The sequence below is a fragment of the Meriones unguiculatus genome, chromosome 7, assembly GCF_030254825.1.
Source record: "Meriones unguiculatus strain TT.TT164.6M chromosome 7, Bangor_MerUng_6.1, whole genome shotgun sequence".
In the NCBI taxonomy this organism is placed as follows: Eukaryota; Metazoa; Chordata; class Mammalia; order Rodentia; family Muridae; genus Meriones; species Meriones unguiculatus.
The window spans coordinates 11,972,471-11,992,879 of NC_083355.1; the positions used below are offsets into that span (position 1 = coordinate 11,972,471).

Here is a 20,409-nt window from a genome sequence, read left to right on the forward strand (position 1 = left end):
CACAGGAAGGGGCCTAGTTGAGAGGAAAATTGTGGCTAGCATCATGGGCCACCTTACATGACATGGCCACCGGTTATCCTGAAAGGGTTTATGTTTTGTCATGGGAAAACCTAGAAGCTTCAAGACGGGAGATGCAGTCAGAGATGATTTTTAGAAACAGCGCTCTGACATCAGAATGAATTGAAGGGAAGCACAGAACCTTCTGGAAAAGTTTTGCCATGCTTTAGACTGGAAAATATGAGGCCGTGATGTAGTTCGGACCGGTGATGTCCGTTCTCTTGGTTCCAATGCTACTAATGACATATTTCTCTTATATTTGAGAGAAAACTCTTAAAATTTTTGCTTCTGTTTGATTTTAAATTAATTTTCTTTGATTATTGCCTATAGTTTATTTGTTAGCTCCCTAGACAACATCAAAGCAATTTTATTTTTGTAATTAAAAGTGGACGAGGAAACGTTAATCTGTGCTTCAGATCCTATATTTGTCCAACTTTGTCGAATTTCTAGAGTTGAGCCAAATGCTTTTAGCTAAGTCTAGGAAAAATGTCTGCGATGATGTCAATTTTAACATGGTTTATGAAAACGGAAATCAGATTAGAATAAGTTAAAAATGAATCAAGCTTTTTGTTTTAAGATTTATTTTTAGTTGTGAGTGTGTGTGCATGTGTCTGTGTGCACGTGTGTGTGTGTGTGTGTGTGTGTGTGTGTGTGTTCACAAGTGAAGATGCCAGAAAAAACATTTTGTATTTCTTGGAGCTGGCTACAGGGAGGTGTGAACTGCTTGACATGGGTACAGGAAGCTAAACTCAGGTCCTCTGTAAAGCAACACATGCTCTTAACTGGTGAGCTGGCCCTTAGCCTTTGCATTGCATTTTAGAAAGCCACTAAAAATATGTATTTCATTTTCTTCCAGGCCGCTCTCTTTTCTATAGGTGTTATGCTTATTGAGCTCTTTCGAGATGTCTCGGTGTTTTGTCTCACCGCTTTAGTTGCACCTGCTACGCTGGCAGGCTGCACACTAATACACTTCATGGTAAGACATGTGCAACATTTGGGAAAGAGAAGGCCAGTTTTGTCTTGAGTTACAAAATATATATGCTGAAGACTGAAAAATATAGATCATTCTTAATTGAATTATGAAGATTTTGCCTGAAGGGAGTCCACAGTCCCATTTACCTACAAGTGAAAATTTAGCCTTTGCTTTTCTTTCTTTCGGACATGGGTAGTGGACAGTAGGGGGGAAAAAACCATTGACACTAATAAAATCTGTGGACATTCTCAGCCATAGTAGTGCTTATAAAATTCTCTGCTAGTCCCTGATGCTCAAGGCTTTAAGGTGCTAATATTTGTGTCAATTCTTATGCTACATTTTTACATTTGATACACTCTAACTGGAGCTGATACAGCAGCAGTAAATTTCCCCTTTACCCACAGACCAGATTATTCCCAGAAAGTTATTATCACTTCACTTCTTAGACATTCTAAGCGTCCAGTGAAGGATCATGGGAAAGAGGGGAGCATCACCAAAGGGCAGAGGGTACGTGAGGGGAAACTCTGGGAGAAACTCTGTCCCCTCTGTTCCTGGATTCTCTCAGTAACTGATCGTTAAACATCAACCATGCAGAGAAAAGCTGCAGGGCTCCCCGGCCATGAGAAGAAGAGCAGCAGCCCCTCGATACATGTTTCACAACTAGTACTTCATTTGTGCCCGTGGGAAAATCTGGGGAAATATTAGACTAGTAGAGTTGATCAATAGCCCAAACATGTTTGCACAAAGTCTATAAAATCTATAAATTACAGAACTTCGTATTTATTTTGTTCTTCCTTTTGCAGAGGAGTATGTTTGATGAAATGATGGATCTAGATCCAGAAAAGGAATATTCCTTTCTGTTGTTCCTAGTAGTAAGTATCCCTCTCGTTTTAAATGTTGCTGCACGCAGAGATACCCTGAAATAAATGATGCAAGGGCGCTTTCTTGATCATATTTTGGGTGAAAAAGTCTTCAAACGCAGGATTTGTGCCTGTCACACATGTTCTATCATGGATTGACATCTTTAGCTAAAGTCTGAAAATTAAGATGCTTTATATAACTAAGTCTCAGGAAAGTAAAATATGCTTCTAAGAGCCTTTTTTTTTTTTTTTTTTACAAACAATACAGTAACAAAATAAATTGCACCTTCCAATTCTAAAGACATAGTAGAGGGTGGAGATATGGCTCAATGGATAAAATGCTTGCTATGAAAGAGTCAGGACTGGGGTGTATACCTCCATTTTTCACTTAAATGCTGGGTGGGCAGGACATCACTAAAGGAGAGGTAGGGGTCACCTAAGCTGGCTGGCAAGCTAGACTGGCAGAGCTAACAAGGTCTGGGTTCAAGTGGGAGATGTAGGCTCAGTTAATAAACTGGGGAGTGATTGAGAAAGACACCTGGTTTTATCCTCTGACCTCCACACACACCTACAGACATAACGCACTCACAGCAAATAAAGATATGACCTAATTATAAGTGAAGTTCAATGTATAATACAATGTGTAGTGTAGTGTAAACACTTGCAATGTTTCTGGACAATGAGATGTTGAATTTGACTTATTCTATTAGCAGATGAATGGCTAGTTCTTGCAATGTTAGTCATTCTGTCCTGTATATATATATGTGCAGGGATGAGGTTTTGCAGTTTACTTCTGATATTAGCGTTTGGTATTTCTAATTGATAATATCTCTTTTCCCTAGCCTTTTCTTCATTTTGCCATCTTCCTAGTTATTCTTCGATTCCTGGAAAGCAAGTTTGGAATGAAAACAATGAGAATGGATCCTGTCTTTAGGTTTGGGGGAATCAAATGGTTTCATGTTCTTTGGTTGAATTATTTTTTTTTAAATTCTTTACAATTTATTCATCATATATCCCTATTGTAGTCCCTCCCTCAACTCCTCCCAGTCCCACCTTCAGTCCCTCTACCCCCTATTCCCTTCCCCTAGTCTACTGAAAGGGGCCTTCTTCCCCCCTGCCATTTGCCCCTAGCTCATCAAGTCTCATCAGGACTGCCTGGATCCTCTTCCTCTGTGGCCTGGCTAGGTTGCACTGCCAGGGGAATGTTATCAAAGGGCATGCAACTGAATTCATGACAGAGGCAGCCCCTGCTCCCCTTTCTTGGGAACCTAAATGGAGACTGATATATGCCTATGGGCTATCTCTGAGCAGGCAGTCAAGGTCCTCTCCATGCATTGTCCTTGGTTGGTGCATCAGTCTCTGCAGGACCCCCTGGACTCGGATTTCTTAGCTTTATAGTTTTCCTTGTGGGGCTCCTCTCTCCTCCATGTACTTCTATTCCCTCCTTCTGCCATAAGACTCCCTGCACTTTGCCTGTTGAATGATTTTACACAAAAGCAACACACAAACTCTCACGGAAACCTTGTCCATTAGGTTATGATGAAGAGACAGTTATAGAAAAATATACACAGTGATCAGAACATGGGTTCTGGGTCTTCAGGACGATTGCGGTACTATGATCAAAACAGGTCTAACACATCAGAAACATAGGAAATCCAGGACTTCATCTGTTACGGTGTGCAAGGGAACCCTGAGAATCATCACATACAATAAGCTTAGTTTCAATGACAGTTTTTTTTGGGCCCTGGACAGCTGAAGGAATGCAGTCAATCCAAAAAGAACCACAGAGTTAAAAGGGGAAGAAGGTTAAAAAAGCAACAGTAACACTTTTGCAGATAAAGACTAGCCAGTCTTTATCTTTGTCATAGGCATGTTTTTTTGTTTTTTGTTTTTTTTTTTTTTGTGCTTCAATTTTTTTTTTTTTTCAATGCAGTTTATTCAGGAACATTGAACAATCCTCGGACCCCGGGGAAAGCCAGCCCACAGCTTAAATAGCCTCTGGGTAGCCAACCCAGGCGTGCCACGGGGGCAATGCAGATAGGTCCACATACATGGAAGCAAGCCAGATCCTCGGCCTTAGCCAAATGTGGAGTTGTTCGTGACAGAGAGCACTCACCATCGGGAAGGTGGAAGGCGGAAACCAGCTCCATCTTTAAGGCATAGCATTCCGCAGCTCTCTACAGTTCCCCCTTTTTGTTTTAGACGCATCAGGCAAGAGTAGAGGTCTGATCTCTGATATTAGAAATAAATTGGGACTTTGTACAGATGTTCATTTAGGTGTCATCCACCCAAAGAGCATCAGACCGTCCGATACCTTTTTCTCAGAGGCGGGACCTGGGGCATCAACCCGCATGCAATCAGACATGCTCTTCTCTGGGTCCAAAGCGGCTGACCCTGAGTGCAGTGCTTAGCCTCGCATCCTGAGCGTATCATTTTAGCTTTTTATGGTATCCAACCATGCTTGGGGAGAATGTCCTGCTTCAATGGCTGTAAAGGCCTGAATAATCATGGCTGCATCACACTGTTGTGAGACTCTAATCTTGCATATATACCACAGGCAAACCAAGGAGACCAACACCAGAAGGCCTGCTAACTCTCCCATGCCCGCCCATTCCTTCAGATGATTCATGGCTGCAGCAATCCATGTTGATAATCCTCTGGCTAGTCCTGCGTCCACTCCGGTAGAATTTACTGTGACAATGGCCACTCTCAGCTGCTCCATCATAGTATCGAATTCTCCAGTCCAATTACCTAAAATATAGCTCGACAATTGTTTAGACAGATTTGCAGCGCAGGAAAAATTCTCATGTTGTATGCTAGTGACACAAAGTCCAGCATACTTTCATTGACAGCCAGGTTGAGCGATTTGCCATAGGGTATCAATTTGCTCCTGCAAGAGGTCAATCCTCTGATTGAACACCATCAAGCTTCCTTTTAGTTGAGCATTAATTCCTTTATGTACAACTAAGGCATGAGCTACATTGGCTAAATGATTATTCAGGGTTTGAGCAGTCTGCCCAGTATGACTCATGGCTAATGCCCTGGTGGTAGCTCCAACAGCCGTCAATGAGATGGTAGTAACAATGGTGGCTGTAGTTCCAAGATCCCTTTTCTGTCTGAAGAGAGTCATAGCGTGAGGGGCATCAATGGGCATAGGCACCCAGTGAGGCATGCGAGTAACCAGGGCATACCTAAATTTACTAGCATTCCAGCATTGGGCAAAAAAGCAAGTATCATTACCACAATTACTTGGCTCTATCTGGCTAATAATGAATAAAAATGGGGGATATAGACAAACAGGTGTGGGCTTATAGGAAATATTATGAGAAGCCTTAACCCCTCGTTGGAACATCCTGCGTCAGTTCTAGAACTAGCAGTGGTGGTGTCCGAGGTCTGAGTAGGTTCAGGAGACCATTGCCCCCAGGGGCGAGACGTGCTCCATGCCAATTGACTAACTCCATGTTTTCCTCCAATTTTGAAAGTCATTTAAGGTTCTTAAATTACTTTTTTCCCTTTTTTCTTAAATTTTTCATGAATTACACTTTATTCATTCTGCATCCCCCCATAAGCCCCTCCCTCCTCCCATCCCAATCCCACCCTCCCTCCTCCCTCTGCTTGCATGCCACTCCCCAAGTCCACTAATAGGGGAGGTTCTCCTCTCCTTTCTGATCTTAGTCTGTCAGTTCACATCAAAAGTGGCTGCATTGTCCTCTACTATGGCCTGGTAAGGCTGCTCCCCCCCAGAGGGAGGTGATCAAAGAGCAGGCCAATCAGATTATGTCAGAGGCAGTCCCTCTTCACATTACTATGTAACCCAATTGGACTCTGAACTGCCCTGGGCTACATCTGTGCAGGGGTTCTAGGTTATCTCCATGAATAGTCCTTGGTTGGAGTATGAGTCTCTGGGAAGTTCCCTATGTTCAAATTTTCTTGTTCTGTTGCTCTCCTTGTGGAGACTCTGTCCTCTCCAGCTCTTACTATTTCCCAGTTCTTACCTAAAATTCCGTTCACTCTGCCCAACAGTTGCCCACCAGGCTCAGCATCTGCTTTGATAGTCTGAAGGGCAGAGGCTTTCAGAGGCCCTCTGTGGTAGGTTCCTAGGTTGTTTCCTGTTTTCTTCTTCTTCTGATGTCCATCCTCTTTGCCTTTCTGGATGGGGTTTGGACGTTTTAGTTAGGGTCCTCTCTCTTGCTTAGTTTCTTTAGATGCACAGGTTTTAGTGGGTTTGTCCTATGTTGTATGTCTATATGAGTGAGTATATACCATGTGTGTCTTTTTGCTTCTGAGACAACTCACTCAGGATGATCCTTTCCAGATCCCACCATTTACCTGCAAATTTCATGATTTCCTTATTTTTCATTGCTGAGTAATATTCCATTGTGTAGATGTACCACAATTTCTGAATCCATTCTTCAGTTGAGGGGCATCTGGGTTGTTTCCAGCTTCTGGCTATTACAAATAAAGCTGCTACAAACATAGTTGAGCAAATGTCCTTTTTGTGTACTTGAGCCTCTTTTGGATATATGCCCAGGAGTGGTATGGCTGGATCTTGAGGAAGCGCTATTCCTAGTTGTCTGAGAAAGCGCCAGATTGATTTCCAGAGTGGTTGTACAAGTTTACATTCCCACCAGCAGTGGAGAAGGGTTCCCCTTTCTCCACAACCTCTCCAGCATGTGTTGTCACTTGAGTTTTTGATCTTGGCCATTCTCATGGGTGTAAGGTGAAATCTCAGGGTTGTTTTGATTTGCATTTCCCTAATGGATAATGAGGTTGAGCATTTCTTTAAGTGCTTCTCTGCCATTCGGTATTCCTCTACAGAGAATTCTCTGTTTAGCTCTGTTCCCCATTTTTTAAGTGGATTACTTGGTTTGCTGCTTTTCAGCTTCTTTAGTTCTTTATATATACTGGATATGAGTCCTCTGTCAGATAAAGGGTTGGTGAAGATTCTTTCCCAATCTGTAGGTGGTCGCTTTGTTTTGATGACGGTGTCCTTTGCTTTACAGAAGCTTTTCAGTTTCATGAGGTCCCATTTATTGGTTGTTGCTCTTAGAGCCTGTGCTGTTGGTGTTCTGTTCAGGAAGTTTTGTCCTGTACCAATGAGTTCTAGGGTATTTCCCACTTTTTTTTCAAGCCGATTTAATGTGTCTGGTTTTATGTTGAGGTCTTTGATCCACTTGGACTTCAGTTTTGTGCAGGGTGACAAGTATGGATCTATTTTCATTTTTCTACATGTAGACATCCAGTTAAAACAGCACCATTTGTTGAAGATGCTATCTTTTTTCCATTGTATGGTTTTGGCGTCTTTGTCAAAGATCAGGTGTCCATAAGTGTGTGGGTTTATTTCTGGGTCCTCTGTTCGGTTCCATTGATCCACCATTCTGTTTCTATGCCAGTACCATGCAGTTTTTAAAACTGTTGCTCTATAGTACAACTTAAGATCAGGGATGGAGATACCTCCAGAAGATCTTTTATTGTAGAGGATTGTTTTAGCAATTCTGGGTTTCTTGTTATTCCATATGAAGTTGAGAATTTTCCTTTCCAGGTCTGTAAAGAATTGTGTTGGTAATTTGATGGGCATTGCATTGAATCTGTAGATTGCTTTTGGTAAGATGGCCATTTTTACTATGTTAATCCTACCAAGCCATGAGCATGGGAGATCTTTCCATCTTCTCATATCTTCTTCTAATTCTTTCTTCAGGGATTTGAAATTTTTTTCATACAAGTCTTTGACTTCCTTGGTTAGGGTTACTCCGAGGTACCTTATGTCATTTGTGGCTATTGTGAAGGGTGTTGTTTCCTTAATTTCTTTCTCAGCCCTTTTGTCTTTTGTATACAGGAGGGCTACTGATTTTTTTGAGTTAATTTTGTATCCTGCCACTTTGCTGAAGGTGTTTATCAGCTGTAGGAGTTCCCTGGTAGAGTTTTTGGGGTCACTCACGTATACTATCATATCATCTGCAAATAGTGATAATTTGACTTCTTCCTTTCCAATTTGTATCCCCTTGATCTCCTTCAACTGTCTTATTGCTCTAGCAAGGACTTCCAACACTATGTTGAAGAGATATGGAGAGAGTGGGCAGCCTTGTCTTGTCCCTGATTTCAGTGGGATTGCTTTAAGTTTCTCTCCATTCAGTTTGATGTTGGCTATAGGCTTGCTGTATATCGCCTTTACTATGTTTAGATATGTGCCTTGTATCCCTGATCTCTCCAGTACTTTGAACATGAATGGATGTTGGATTTTGTCAAAGGCTTTTTCAGCATCTAGGGAGATTATCATGTGGTTTTTTTCTTTCAGTTTGTTAATATGGTGGATCACATTGATGGATTTCCGTATATTGAACCACCCCTGCATACCTGGGATGAAGCCTACTTGGTCATAGTGGATAATATCTTTGATGTGTTCTTGGATTCGGTTTGCAAGTATTTTATTAAGTATTTTTGCATCAATGTTCATAAGGGAGATTGGCCGGAAATTCTCTTTCTTTGTTGAGTCTTTGTGAGGTTTAGGTACCAAGGTGACTGTGGCTTCATAGAATGAATTTGGTAATATTCCTTCTGTTTCTATTTTGTGGAATAGTTTGAAGAGAATTGGTGTTAGCTCTTCTTTGAAGGTCTGGTAGAATTCTGCACTGAAGCCATCTGGTCCTGGGCTTTTTTTGGATGGGAGACTTTTGATGACCGCTTCTATTTCTTTGGGGGATATAGGTCTATTTAGTTGATTTACCTGGTCCTGGTTCAGCTTTGGTAAGTCAAATCGATCAAGAAAATTGTCCATTTCATTTAGATTTTCAAATTTTGTGGCATATAGACTTTTGAAGTAAGTCCTAATGATTGTTTGGATTTCCTCAGTGTCTGTAGTTATATCCCCCTTTTCATTTCTGATTTTGTTGATTTGGGTGGTGTCTCTCTACCTTTTAGTTAGCCTGGCTAAGGGTTTGTCGATCTTGTTGATTTTCTCAAAGAACCAGCTCTTGGTTTCATTGATTCTTTGAATTGTTTTATTTGTTTCCAATTGATTGATTTCAGCCCTGAGTTTGATTATTTCCAGCCGTCTACTCCTTCTTGGTGTGTCTGCTTCTTCTTTTTCTAGGGTTTTTAAGTGAGCCATTAGGGTGCTTGAATGAGCTGTCTCGAATTTCTTTTTGAAGGCACTTAGTGCTATGAACTTTCCTCTTAGCACTGCTTTCATTGTGTCCCACAAGTTCGGGTATGTTGTGTCTTCATTTTCATTGATTTCTAGAAAGACTTTAATTTCTTTCTTTATTTCTTCCCTGACCCAGCTGTCATTTAGTAACAAGTTGTTTAGTTTCCATGTGTGTGTAGGCTTTTTGTTAGTTCTGTTATTGTTGAGGTCCAGCTTTATTCCATGGTGATCAGACAAGATACATGGGATTATTTCAATCTTCTTGTATTTGTTGAGGCTTGCTTTGTGACCCACTATGTGGTCTATTTTGGAGAAGGTTCCATGAGGTGCTGAGAAGAAGGTAAATTCTTTTGTGTTTGGGTGTAAAGTTCTGTAAATGTCTGTTAGGTCCATTTGATTCATGACCTCTGTCAGAGACATTGTTTCTTTGTTTAATTTCTGTTTGGTTGACCTGTCCTTTGTTGAGAGTGGGCTGTTGAAGTCTCCCACTATTAATGTGTGTGGATCTATATGTGCTTTAAATTTTATCAATGTTTCTTTCACAAATATGGGTGCCCTTGTATTTGGGGCATAGATGTTCAGGATTGTGATGTCTTCCTGGTGGAATTTTCCCTTGATGAGTATGAAGTGTCCTTCCCCATCTCTTTTGATTAATTTTGGTTGAAAGTCTATTTTATCAGATATTAGAATGGCTACTCCTGCTTGCTTCTTGGGTCCGTTTGCTTGGAAAGTCGTCTTCCAACCCTTTACCCTCAGGTAATGTCTATCTTTGTGTCTTAGGTGTGTTTCTTGTATGCAACAGATTGCTGGGTTTTGTTTACGTATCCATTCTGTTAATCTGTGTCTTTTTATTGGAGAGTTGAGTCCATTGATGTTGAGAGAGATTAATGACCAGTGGCTGTTAGATCTCTTGATTTTGATGTTGGCTGTGGTCATCAGGTTGTGTGCTTGGTTGCTTTTTGTTTTACTGAAGTGAGGTTATTTATTTCCTGTGTTTTCTTGAATGTAGCTAGCTTTCTTGGGTTGTATTTTCCCTTCCAGTGTCTTCTGTAATGCTGGATTTGTTTGTAGGTATTGTTGAAATTTGTTTTTGTCATTGAATATCTTGTTTTCTCCATCTATGAGGACTGAGAGTTTTGCTGGGTATAGTAGCCTGGGCTGACAACTGTGTTCTCTTAGGGTCTGCATGATATCCGTCCAGGCCCTTCTGGCTTTCATAGTCTCTGTCGAAAAGTCAGGTGTGATTCTAATGGGTTTGCCATTATATGTTACTTGGCCTTTTTCCCTTGCAGCTTTTAGTATTTTTTCTTTGTTCTGTATACTTACTGTTTTGATTATTATGTGGCGGGAGGATTTTCTTTTCTGGTCAAATTTGCTGGGTGTTCTGTAGGCCTCATGTATTCTAATTGGCCTCTCCTTTAGCTTGGGGAAATTTTCTTCAATGATTTTGTTGAAAATATTTTCTGGGCCTTGGAGAAGGGAGTCTTCTTTTTCCTCTATACCTATTATTCATAGGTTTTGTCTTTTCATATTGTCTTGCATTTCTTGGACGGTCTGTGTCAGGAATTTTTCAGATTTAACATTTTCTTTGACAGATACATCGATTTCTTCCATTGTATCTTCTACACCTGAGATTCTTTCTTCCATCTCTTGTAGTCTGTTGGTTATGCTTACCTCTGTAGTTCCTGTTTTCTTCCCTAGATTCTTCCTTTCCATTATTTCTTCCATTTGTGTTTTCTTTAATTTTTCCAATTCTATCTTCAGGTCTTGAGTTGTTTTGTTTACTTCCTTCACCTGTCTGATTGTACTTTCCTGTTTTTCTTTTAGTTCCTTCAACTCTGTTTCTTTCATTTCATTCAGTGTTTTAAGCATTTCCTTTCTAAAGGCCATAAACTGTTTGGCTGCAGCTTCCTCTATTTCTTTACGGATGGCAATATTCTGTTTGAGTTTATCTTCCTCTATGTCTTTACGAATCTTATTTGTTTCCTCTGTTATCATCTTCATGAGCATACTTGTTAGGTCATCTTCTTGGATTTCAGTTATGGTGGGGTGTCCAGGGCTACTTGCCCCTGGGTAACTGGGTTCTGGAGATGCCATATTGCTCTGTCTTTTGTTGCTTGAGCTTTTACGCTGGCCTCTACCCATTGTGTTATCTTAGGAGTTTGGGGTTATTTTCTGGTGGTTCCTGGGGATCCTGTGGTGGAGAGAATCCCCTTTGCAGAAAGCTGGATTTTCCTGAAGGATGTCTTCTCAGCTTTTTGGGTATAGTCCCTGGATGGCTGGTGTTTTTTCAGGAGTTGCTCACCTCAGGGATATAGACCTGAGTGGTAACTGTGGTCTTTGTTAGTCGAGAGGGTTCTCCTCTCACCCAGGGAAGTCCTGAGGGCAGCTGCCCTGTTTCTGGGTTTCTTGTTGCAAATTTAATGATCAGCTGCTGTGACCCAGTTGGACATCAGGCGCGCCTCAACTGTTTGTGCTTGTGTCTGGAGCACAGCTGAGTGCTGGCGCCTCGGCCCCACTAGACTACTAGACTTTTTCTAGGGAAGGATTGGGTGATTTAGATCAGTACAGTTTCCTTCCTTCCCCGTGGATTCTCTGGAGACACGGACTCCTAGTGTCTTTTTTTGCCCTGGTGCACAGTGCTCAGTGTCCGCCAGCTGGCTGGCCACAGAAATTTGCCTGTGCCTGGAGCACAGCTGTGTGATGGCGGCTCAGTCTCTGCCAGCTGTCTGGTGCGCAGAAACTGCCTGTGTCTGCCTTTGTGGCTTTTGGGAGTCTGAGTGGCTCCCTAAGCTGGGTAATTTTCCGGGGACCTTTTCAGGTTGGGGGTGAGCTGAGTGCTCTGAGATCAGACCCGCCGTTTCTATCTCTGGCGGCGAATCAGGCGCGCAGGCAGGCAGGGCTCTGTGCGGGAACCTGGGTCCCCGGCTCTGGCTCCGGGCTGGCTCCTGGGGTGCCCGTGGAACCCGCCCGAGTCTTTTCCAGGGGATGTCTGGGTGACCTAAGGCCGGTCCCAATCGTTTCCTGTACCCTGGGGTTATCTCTCGACTGAAAATTCCAGTCTCTGATAGTGTGGTGCCCAAGGTTCAGTCTGGGACCGTGACCAGAGACACTGGCTTGTGGCTCTGGGCTGGGGCTGGGGCTGGCGGCCGGCAGCCAAGCGTCTGGCGGAACCGGGATCTCTTCCGCGGTTTAGCCGGGTGAGTTAAAAGCTGATTGAATCCCCCACCGTGGGGTATCCTCTCACCTGGGAAACACAATGACTGTGTTTTATGGACGAGAGTTCTGATTGCTGTTCACTGTGCTGATCCTGCTGTGCTGCTGCTCAGAATGAGAGTCCTCCCGGCGCCGCCATCTTGCCCCTCCTTTTTTTTTTTTTTTTATCAACCTATAAAAGAAAAAGAAATGGAATTAGGTATCCAGGAAGCTTAAAAGTAAGTATGTTCTATACAAGACTCAAGAACACATATTAGTCCTTTGGGATCTTCGATCATTTTTGGCATCTATATTTGGGAATCATCACTTGTGTGCAAGAGTGGGATAGCTGAATGGATAAAAAGCATCTTCCACCAAGACTGACGACCTGAGTTCAAGCCCCAGGTCCTATAGAACAAACTCTTGAAAGCTGTTATTTCTTTCCCCCCACATAAAACTAAACAAAAATAAACAAATGTAAAAACAAACAAGCCCATAAAAAGATTTTCTGCTTGCCTGGGATCTACCAGTTTTGCCACTACAAATCTCGGGTCTCAGAGCTCTTCTGTTGGCCACCCTACTCCCATATAATGGTTGTCCATCCTATTCTCATAAAACAAAGTGCCATCTTTGTTTTAGAAGGTTGGATAGAAGAATTAAGCTTTGACACATCACCTATGACATCAATAAGGAAGGGAGGAAGAGAGGAGGAAGGAAGGAAGGAAGGAAGGGAGGGAGGGAGGGAGGGAGGGAGGGAGGAAGGGAGGAAGGGAGGAAGGGAGGAAGGGAGGAAGGGAGGAAGGGAGGAAGAGACCCAAAAGTAATTATCTTGTCATAAAAGTGTGAGCTGGAATGGAGAGGTAAGGTTTCCTCTGACACATCCCAAAGAAGGGGCTGTGCCTATCCCCGTAGCTAGAAGTGATTCTGAGCATTCTGGTCCATCAATCTAAAAAAAGTTTGACAATGTCCATAATTTGTGTTTATTTTATTCCCAGAGTGCTTATTCCATAAAGATTGATATTAAATTTATTTGCTAAACTACGAATATAAAGCTGTTTGTTGAGGTTTAAAAAAAACAACAATGTCTCCATAATAAAGAGAACTGACTATAGCCAAGAAGCAATGATCACTTCACTTGGTGACTCTGACCAGGAATTGTTGGGGTGGGAGGGGAATGGATTTGCCCATAAAAGATGGATGTCCTAAAGATTTATTGTTCATCCAGTCTACTCCAATGTAGAGAACAAAACTGATCTTGATACAGCCACAGACCGCAAGGATCAGCCACTAATGGATTGCTTTGTCCATAGAATTTCTTCAGGAAAAGGTCGTGTACTTAACAATCCAGAAGAACTGGAAGAGGAAGATGAAGATGTGCGTCAGGAAAGAGCACGAACAGCAAATGCGTTGACTTCAGCAGACTTTCATGAGGTAAATGTTGTGAAGCAGGTAGCTGCAAAAGTGTCTCACCTGTGGGCAGTTAAGGCCTGTGCAAGCGTTCCACTTTAAAATGAGGAACTCTTCAGCTGCTTCACACGCGCTCCTGAAAGAAATGAGCACTTTGTCCTGAACACACTGTGACTGGCCATTGACTTGATCTCATGCTCAGACACCAGCAGTCTTAATCTTCAGGACATTTGTGTTCTTGGTAAAAATATTACTGCACTTGGTCCTGGTTGAAAATGTGAGGTAGAGAGATATTCAGTCTGACTATTTCGTTCATGCTTAGATTTTTTTTTTTTTTTTTTTGTCAAGCCAGTTCCATGAGCTCTGATAATACATGAGTGTAAGCCAGGTCACAGAGCTGTCTTGCCTATCTCTTTAAAAGGGAAAAGTCTTGTGATATATTTGAAATATGAGTTCAGTCTTCAAATTTGCAGCTAAAACTTTTACTGTTGGAAATAGCCACCACTGTGATGTCTTTTGCTGTCCTTTCATGAAGCTGTCGTTGGAGAACCCATGCTTTCTGGGTTCCTCAGATATTATGCAAGTTTCTTTATTTGGTGTTCTATAATTAAACACCCCATAGGCTATCCCAGTGGGTTTTTTTTTATTTCTTGCATTAAAAGCAGTAACTCTCACTTATAAGGGTTATAAGACACTTATAAGACATATAATATAGGATAAACATATCAAAATCTGTACACCTAAATAAAGAAGCTAAAAAAGAAGGAGGACCCTGGGTAAGATGATTAAGCCTCACTCAGAAAGACAAACGGGATGGATATTGGAAGAGGAGAAAAAACAGGGAACAGGACAGGAGCCTACCACAGAGGGCCTCTGAAAGACTCTATCCAGCAGTGTACCAAAGCAGATGCTGAGACTCATAACCAAACTTTGGGCAGAGTGCAGGGAATCTTAGGAAAGAAGGGGAGAGATAGTAAGATCTGGAGAGGACAGATGCTCCACAAGGAGAGCAACAGGACCAAAATATCTGGCACAGGGATCTTTTCTGAGACTGATACTCCAAACAAGGACCATTCATGGAGATAACCTAGAACCCCTGCTCAGATGTAGCCCATGGCAACTCAGTATCCAAGTGGGTACCCTAGTAAGGGGAACAGGGACCATCTCTGACATGAACTCAGTGTCTGGCTCTTTGATCACCTCCCCCAGTGGGTGAGTAGCCTTGCCAGGCCACAGAGGAAGACAGTACAGCCAGTCCTGATGAGATCTGATAAGCTAGGGTCAGATGGTAGGGGAGGAGGACCTCCCTATCAGTGGTCTTGAAGAGGGACATGGGAGGAGATGAGGTAGGGAGGGTGGGGCTGGGAGGGGATGAGGGAGAGGCTAAAGCTGGGATACAAAGTGAATAAACTGTAATTAATATAAAAAATAAAAATGTAATAAAAAAGAAGTAGCAACCCTTTTCGGCTTTTTCAAACACTGCATTTAACTACTAGGTTCCCTTGTCAAAATTACATTCTGAATGATTCTGATGCAGTGGAAGCGGGATTCTTAGGCTCATTACTAAAATAATTTAAGATGGGGGTCAAACAAAAACTTAAAGACAATTTTTTCATGTTTTAAAAGAAAACACCCAAGGGCAGGCAAACTGTAAAACCACAGCACATAGGCAGAAAAGGAGAATGGAGGGAAGAAGAAAGAACTCATGCCGTTTTACCCTTGCCTGGAGATCAAACACATGGTGGATGAGCCTCCTTATTGCAGGGAAAAGGTTTTAGAGAAAGCACAAGGAAAAGTGTTGGGAGGAAAGCCGAAAGTGTTAAGTTAAGGAATGCATTCTTAGAAGAGAGATAGAAGGAAGAAAAGGAGAAGTTATACTTTTCTGAACAACTCGGAAAATAAGGCAGGGCCCTCACACAGCTGCAGCCTGTAAGCTCCTGTAGAGGTAAGGGTTCTGGGGATGTCAGGGGGAGGACAGCATCTCATGAAAAAGCTAATTGTTACACCTATCTCTGTAACATGGCTTAAGATGAACCCAGCTTCCCAGGGGTGAGCCCTTGACCAAATGACTTAGCCCACCTGGAATGTTCAGAGATTCTGGTCTCTTGACCATGATTTATTTATTTGTTTGGTTTGGTTTGGTTGTTTGTTTGGTTTTTTCTCTAACAACTTTCCCAAACTGATACAAACACTCACGAAATAATATTCAAGATGTTCTGCAGTGTAAAGAACAATAAGGAAAGGGTCAGCACTTTAGATCAAAAGGCAAATGAGAGGCTTTATTAAACTTGTTTCTGTATTATTTTATTTTACTTTTTAGATATTTTTTTTTCAGTGAACTAAAGAAAGCCAGTAAGGTGTGAAATCAAGTGTCTTTGAAGGCTAGCAATTCATCCTTGACTGTAAAACAATAATGCAATCATATTATTTTGAAACATTATTGAATTCTTAATTAATGGGTTTTGGGTAAAGTTTGCAGATGTGTTTCAAAATATTTTCTTGAAATATTACTAAAACATTAGAAAATTACTTCTTGCTGCACTTCTGTGTTAGTGCAAAGAAAGTTCTGGGGATAGAAAATACCTGTTTGTTGGGCATCAGTGAGATGACATGGATTGTAGCTGTCCTGACTAAGAATAACTAGGAACACCAAGGCTGCACGTTGGTTTTGAGAGGCTGCATTTAGAATTGCGCCTCCAACTATCACTCACCCGCTTGACTTGTTTGCAGAAGCCAGCCATCATTGCCAGCTGTCTCCGCAAGGAGTACAGGGGAAAGAAGAGATGCTTCGTCTTTAAGGGCAAGAAGAAGATAGCAACGAGAAATATCTCTTTCTGTGTTCGAAAAGGTTGGACATGGGTTCTGGCGCAGGAACATCCTCCAAACTCTATAGAGTCCCTGTTCTCCTGGATCTGCATGCTACCAGGCTGTTCTGTTTCTTCTCTCCAGAGCACAGTGGCCTTCACTATTTCTTCTTTGATGGGAATGATTTTTCCTTTGAGTAAGGGGCACGGTCACACTGACATGAAAATCACAGGATTTTGTTGTCGTTGTTGAATGACAACAAAATTTAAAACTTAGAATACATTCTTCCTATTCTCTCGGTGCTGTAGCTCTCCTAACAATCAATACTGTTTACCAGGGGACTGACCTACATTCTGCTATTCAAACCTGATATCTTGGCCACAGGGTAAGAGGAGCCTATTTGCTAACGTCTGTGTGTCCCCCCCCCCACTCCCCAGCACCTCTTCCATCTGACACTGTATGACCTAGTCACTCCTCATCCTATGACTCTGGCCAAGTGTTTCCATCTCCTTTCAGTGTCTTCACAGTTATCACCCCACTCCCTACCATCATATATATATATATATATATATATATATATATATATATATATATAATACATATTAACTGAACAAGTTAGTGGGACTCATCCCGACATTTCCACGCACGCAAATGAGGTATAGTGATCATGTCCAGCCACCCAATTTCTCCCTGACCTTCCACTCTGCTCTGTGTCCAGCATCTAGCCAGTATCTGGTAGCCCCTCTTCAGTTTTCACTTCATTGTTTGTTTGTTTCATTTTTCAGTATCTTCTTTTCCTTCTCTGTTATTCTGTAATTTTCTTTCCTTTTTTTTTTGCAGGTCTGAATTTTATGCTTTATTTCTTTGTTTACAGCAATGATGTCATGTCTTCAACTCCTACTGACATTATTAAAACTCTAGGGATATACTGTTTTTAAAATAAAGATTTAAAAAAATACGTAACCTAAGAAAAATGAGATAGATTACATTTTAGAGAATCCCTCCATGGGTAAATGCTACTCTGAAACACAGACACTGAACTCACTCTCATAGGTGAAGGCTGGCTCCATTTCAAAATTAAATCAAAATATGAGGCATATGCTTTCCAGACTGAGACACGCTCAAAGCTCAGCCTGCAAGTCTCTGACGGCAAGACCTCATCCTCTCTCATCACTCACTCTGCACTACAATTCAAAAAGCATGACTAAGAAGTCCAAGGCCATTCTGATTGGCACTCCCCACTTGTGCCGCAATCCCCCAACCCCATACCTTCACTTTCCTCTTCTGAGAAATGACATCTTTTGGACGGATGTAGCCAACCACTAACATGAGACCATCTCTATGGTCACTTTAGTAGTTTACCTCCAGACTCCTTGTTTCATCCTTACACAATGTGGACAGAGAATTTCTTTTTCACCTGCTTAGATTTATTGCCATGTATCTTTGTACTTGTTGAGAACGGGTTTCTTCCTCAGTGTGTTCATATTAATATATATTGGTGTTTCCTGGCACTAGAGAGATGGTTCAGTGTTTAAGGCCAGTTGCCCTTGCAAAGGATCTGCATTTGGGTACCACTACCCACATGGTAGCTCATAGCCATCAGTAATTCCAGTTCTGGGGCATCTGACACCCTCTTCTGACCTCTGCTGGAACCGAGCACTCATGTGATGCACAGGAATAAGTAAAGGCCACACACTCATTCAAATAAAATTAAATTAAATTAAAGTGAAAGAAAAAGCTACCTATTTTGTATGCTGATTTCTAATCTTGCTACTCTCATCTTGATATGGATTTTAAAAATGAATTCCTATGTGTAGAATCATATTATTGGCAAACAGGGATGATTTGATTGTATAATTGCTGTGGCTGAAATTTTTAGTACTATGTGGAATAAGGATGATAAAAGTGGACACCCAATCCTTTTGTCGATATTAGAACCAGGTTTTTAGTTTTCTCCATGAAATACGATGTTTGCTAAGGGTTTGTAATACGTAGTCTTTCATTATGTCTGAACATGAGTACCAGAGCCCCTGGAGGTGGAGTTTAAGAGGTTATAAAAAGCCTGCTGTGACTACTAAGAACTAAGCTTAGGTCCGCTATAAGAGCTCCCTCAACTGCTGGGCCATCTCTCCAGCCTCTCATGATTCTTTTACACCTGTTTCATTCAGGTCCTTTCACGAAACACGACAATTAAAATATAAAATTGTATTTAAGGCCCATAACATAGCACTTATCATGCAGTGAGACTTGTAATAGTCACCATTGTTAAAAATGTGTCTTCTTTTTCTCAGGTGAGGTTGTGGGATTATTGGGACACAATGGAGCTGGCAAAAGCACATCCATTAAGATGATAACTGGAGAAACAAATCCAAGTGCTGGACAGGTAGGTAGATGAGAGATAGTTCCCAACAACACCCAGATGACAACTCGAAAAATGTTATTATTAAAAGTTTTAATAATATTATATTGAAATATAAACAAATTCTCACTTTAAGTGATGCAGATACTAATTACTCAATGGGGATGCTTTCAATTTTTTTTTTAATAATTTCATTTGTTTATGTAATGAATTTTTATTATATCCAGTACCGGTTATTTTTTCCTGTCCGCACCCCACATTGAGACCCTTTTTATTTCCCAAAAAGTTTTCCTCCTACTTTACAGTCTTTTTGTGACCCATTAAATTCTCTTAGGGGTGCTTGCATTTGCGTGGGCTAGGGATTATTTAGTGGAGCAGGAGCAGCTATCAGTGGCCTCTGCCACCCCTCACAGGGCAGCCACTGAGGAGATAAGGAGACAAGCAGTCTAGGGAGTGAGTCAAGCCATGGTCAGGCAAATTTAGCTGCTCTGACTTTCTAGCAGTCAGGCCATTCCTGTGGCTCTGACTTACTAGCAACCAGGTGCTTCTTTATTTATACAAGTTTCACAGAACAAAGATGACTAATAATTACCCAAGTGGTACAGAGTATGTATCTGGTTTTCCATTACATGTCCAGGGTTACAAGTTTGGTTACTATTAGGGAATATGAACAGAACAGATTCTATTATTGTTGTCAGCTATGTAACTCCGATTTAAAGAATCTGAAAAAAAAAAAAAGTCTCTTCAAAAGTAAATAAACGACAGCCTGCTCCTAGGCTGGCAATGTTTGCTGTTTGAAAGCTTTTTAGACAAACAGAAAATATCTGAATCGGTCTTTTCATGGGTAGCAAATATTAATACCTAACTTCTTTTACTATTGTATTATCATCTATGCTATAAAGTAGAAAAAGTTTATTTTAGTCAATCTATCTTATTTGTTGAGTTTTATTCCTTCAGGAGTGTTCCCTGTTTGGCCCCCTATCTTTAAACTATATATTTAGAGACCTCTAAGCCTATAATAAAAAGAGACCTTGAATCTGTAACCTAGTCTTCTAGCCAGTCAAGGTTTGCCAATTGTCTCTGTTTACCCTGCATCAATTATGCTGTTTGAGTTAGTTCAGGTGCAGAAACTCCAAGAAGATTCCCGGAGTAATGGTCTCATCTAGCTATGTGCATATCTGTTCTTAATGATTTCCAGGGCATAAGGAAAACTTCCAAATAATGGCCAGATGAAGTTAATTTTAGAATTTTCCTAAAAACACTGAGACATAAATTTTCCCAGGAATAGACATAAATGGAATCATAATGCATAAGTCTCCTATAACACAACTTGCAGAAACCAAGCCCCCAAAGTTACAGATAGAAGAACAAGGATTGTAGCAATCCTCTTGGCGTTGCTTGAACTGTGTCAGGCAACCACTGAGGAAACTGATAAACCTTCCTAACTACTTTTAACTGCCAGTCGTCTCTAAGATGTCCTGAGCTTCTCTGCCATCCATGATGAGACGTTGACAGGTCCAATCATATGTAGGTCTTGTGAAGCTGCAGTTGCAGAGTCCGTGAGGTCATAGGTGTAAAGCCTGCGCCATATTCAGGAGTTCACGGCACT

The 20,409-nt window shown here is 41.4% G+C and overlaps 1 protein-coding gene across 7 annotated transcripts in view; it reads left to right on the forward strand.

The window, feature by feature from the left end:
* Window positions 1–20,409, forward strand: part of LOC110561938 (ABC-type organic anion transporter ABCA8A-like) — a 77,743-nt gene that overhangs the window by 48,119 nt on the left and 9,215 nt on the right. For all 7 annotated transcript variants that reach the window (XM_021658531.2, XM_021658532.2, XM_021658535.2 and 4 more), the window contains 6 exons: window positions 914–1,033; window positions 1,834–1,902; window positions 2,733–2,824; window positions 13,540–13,660; window positions 16,367–16,484; window positions 18,733–18,824. In XM_021658531.2, the coding sequence (XP_021514206.2) occupies window positions 914–1,033; window positions 1,834–1,902; window positions 2,733–2,824; window positions 13,540–13,660; window positions 16,367–16,484; window positions 18,733–18,824 (612 nt within the window). The remainder of the gene's footprint in view (window positions 1–913; window positions 1,034–1,833; window positions 1,903–2,732; window positions 2,825–13,539; window positions 13,661–16,366; window positions 16,485–18,732; window positions 18,825–20,409) is intronic.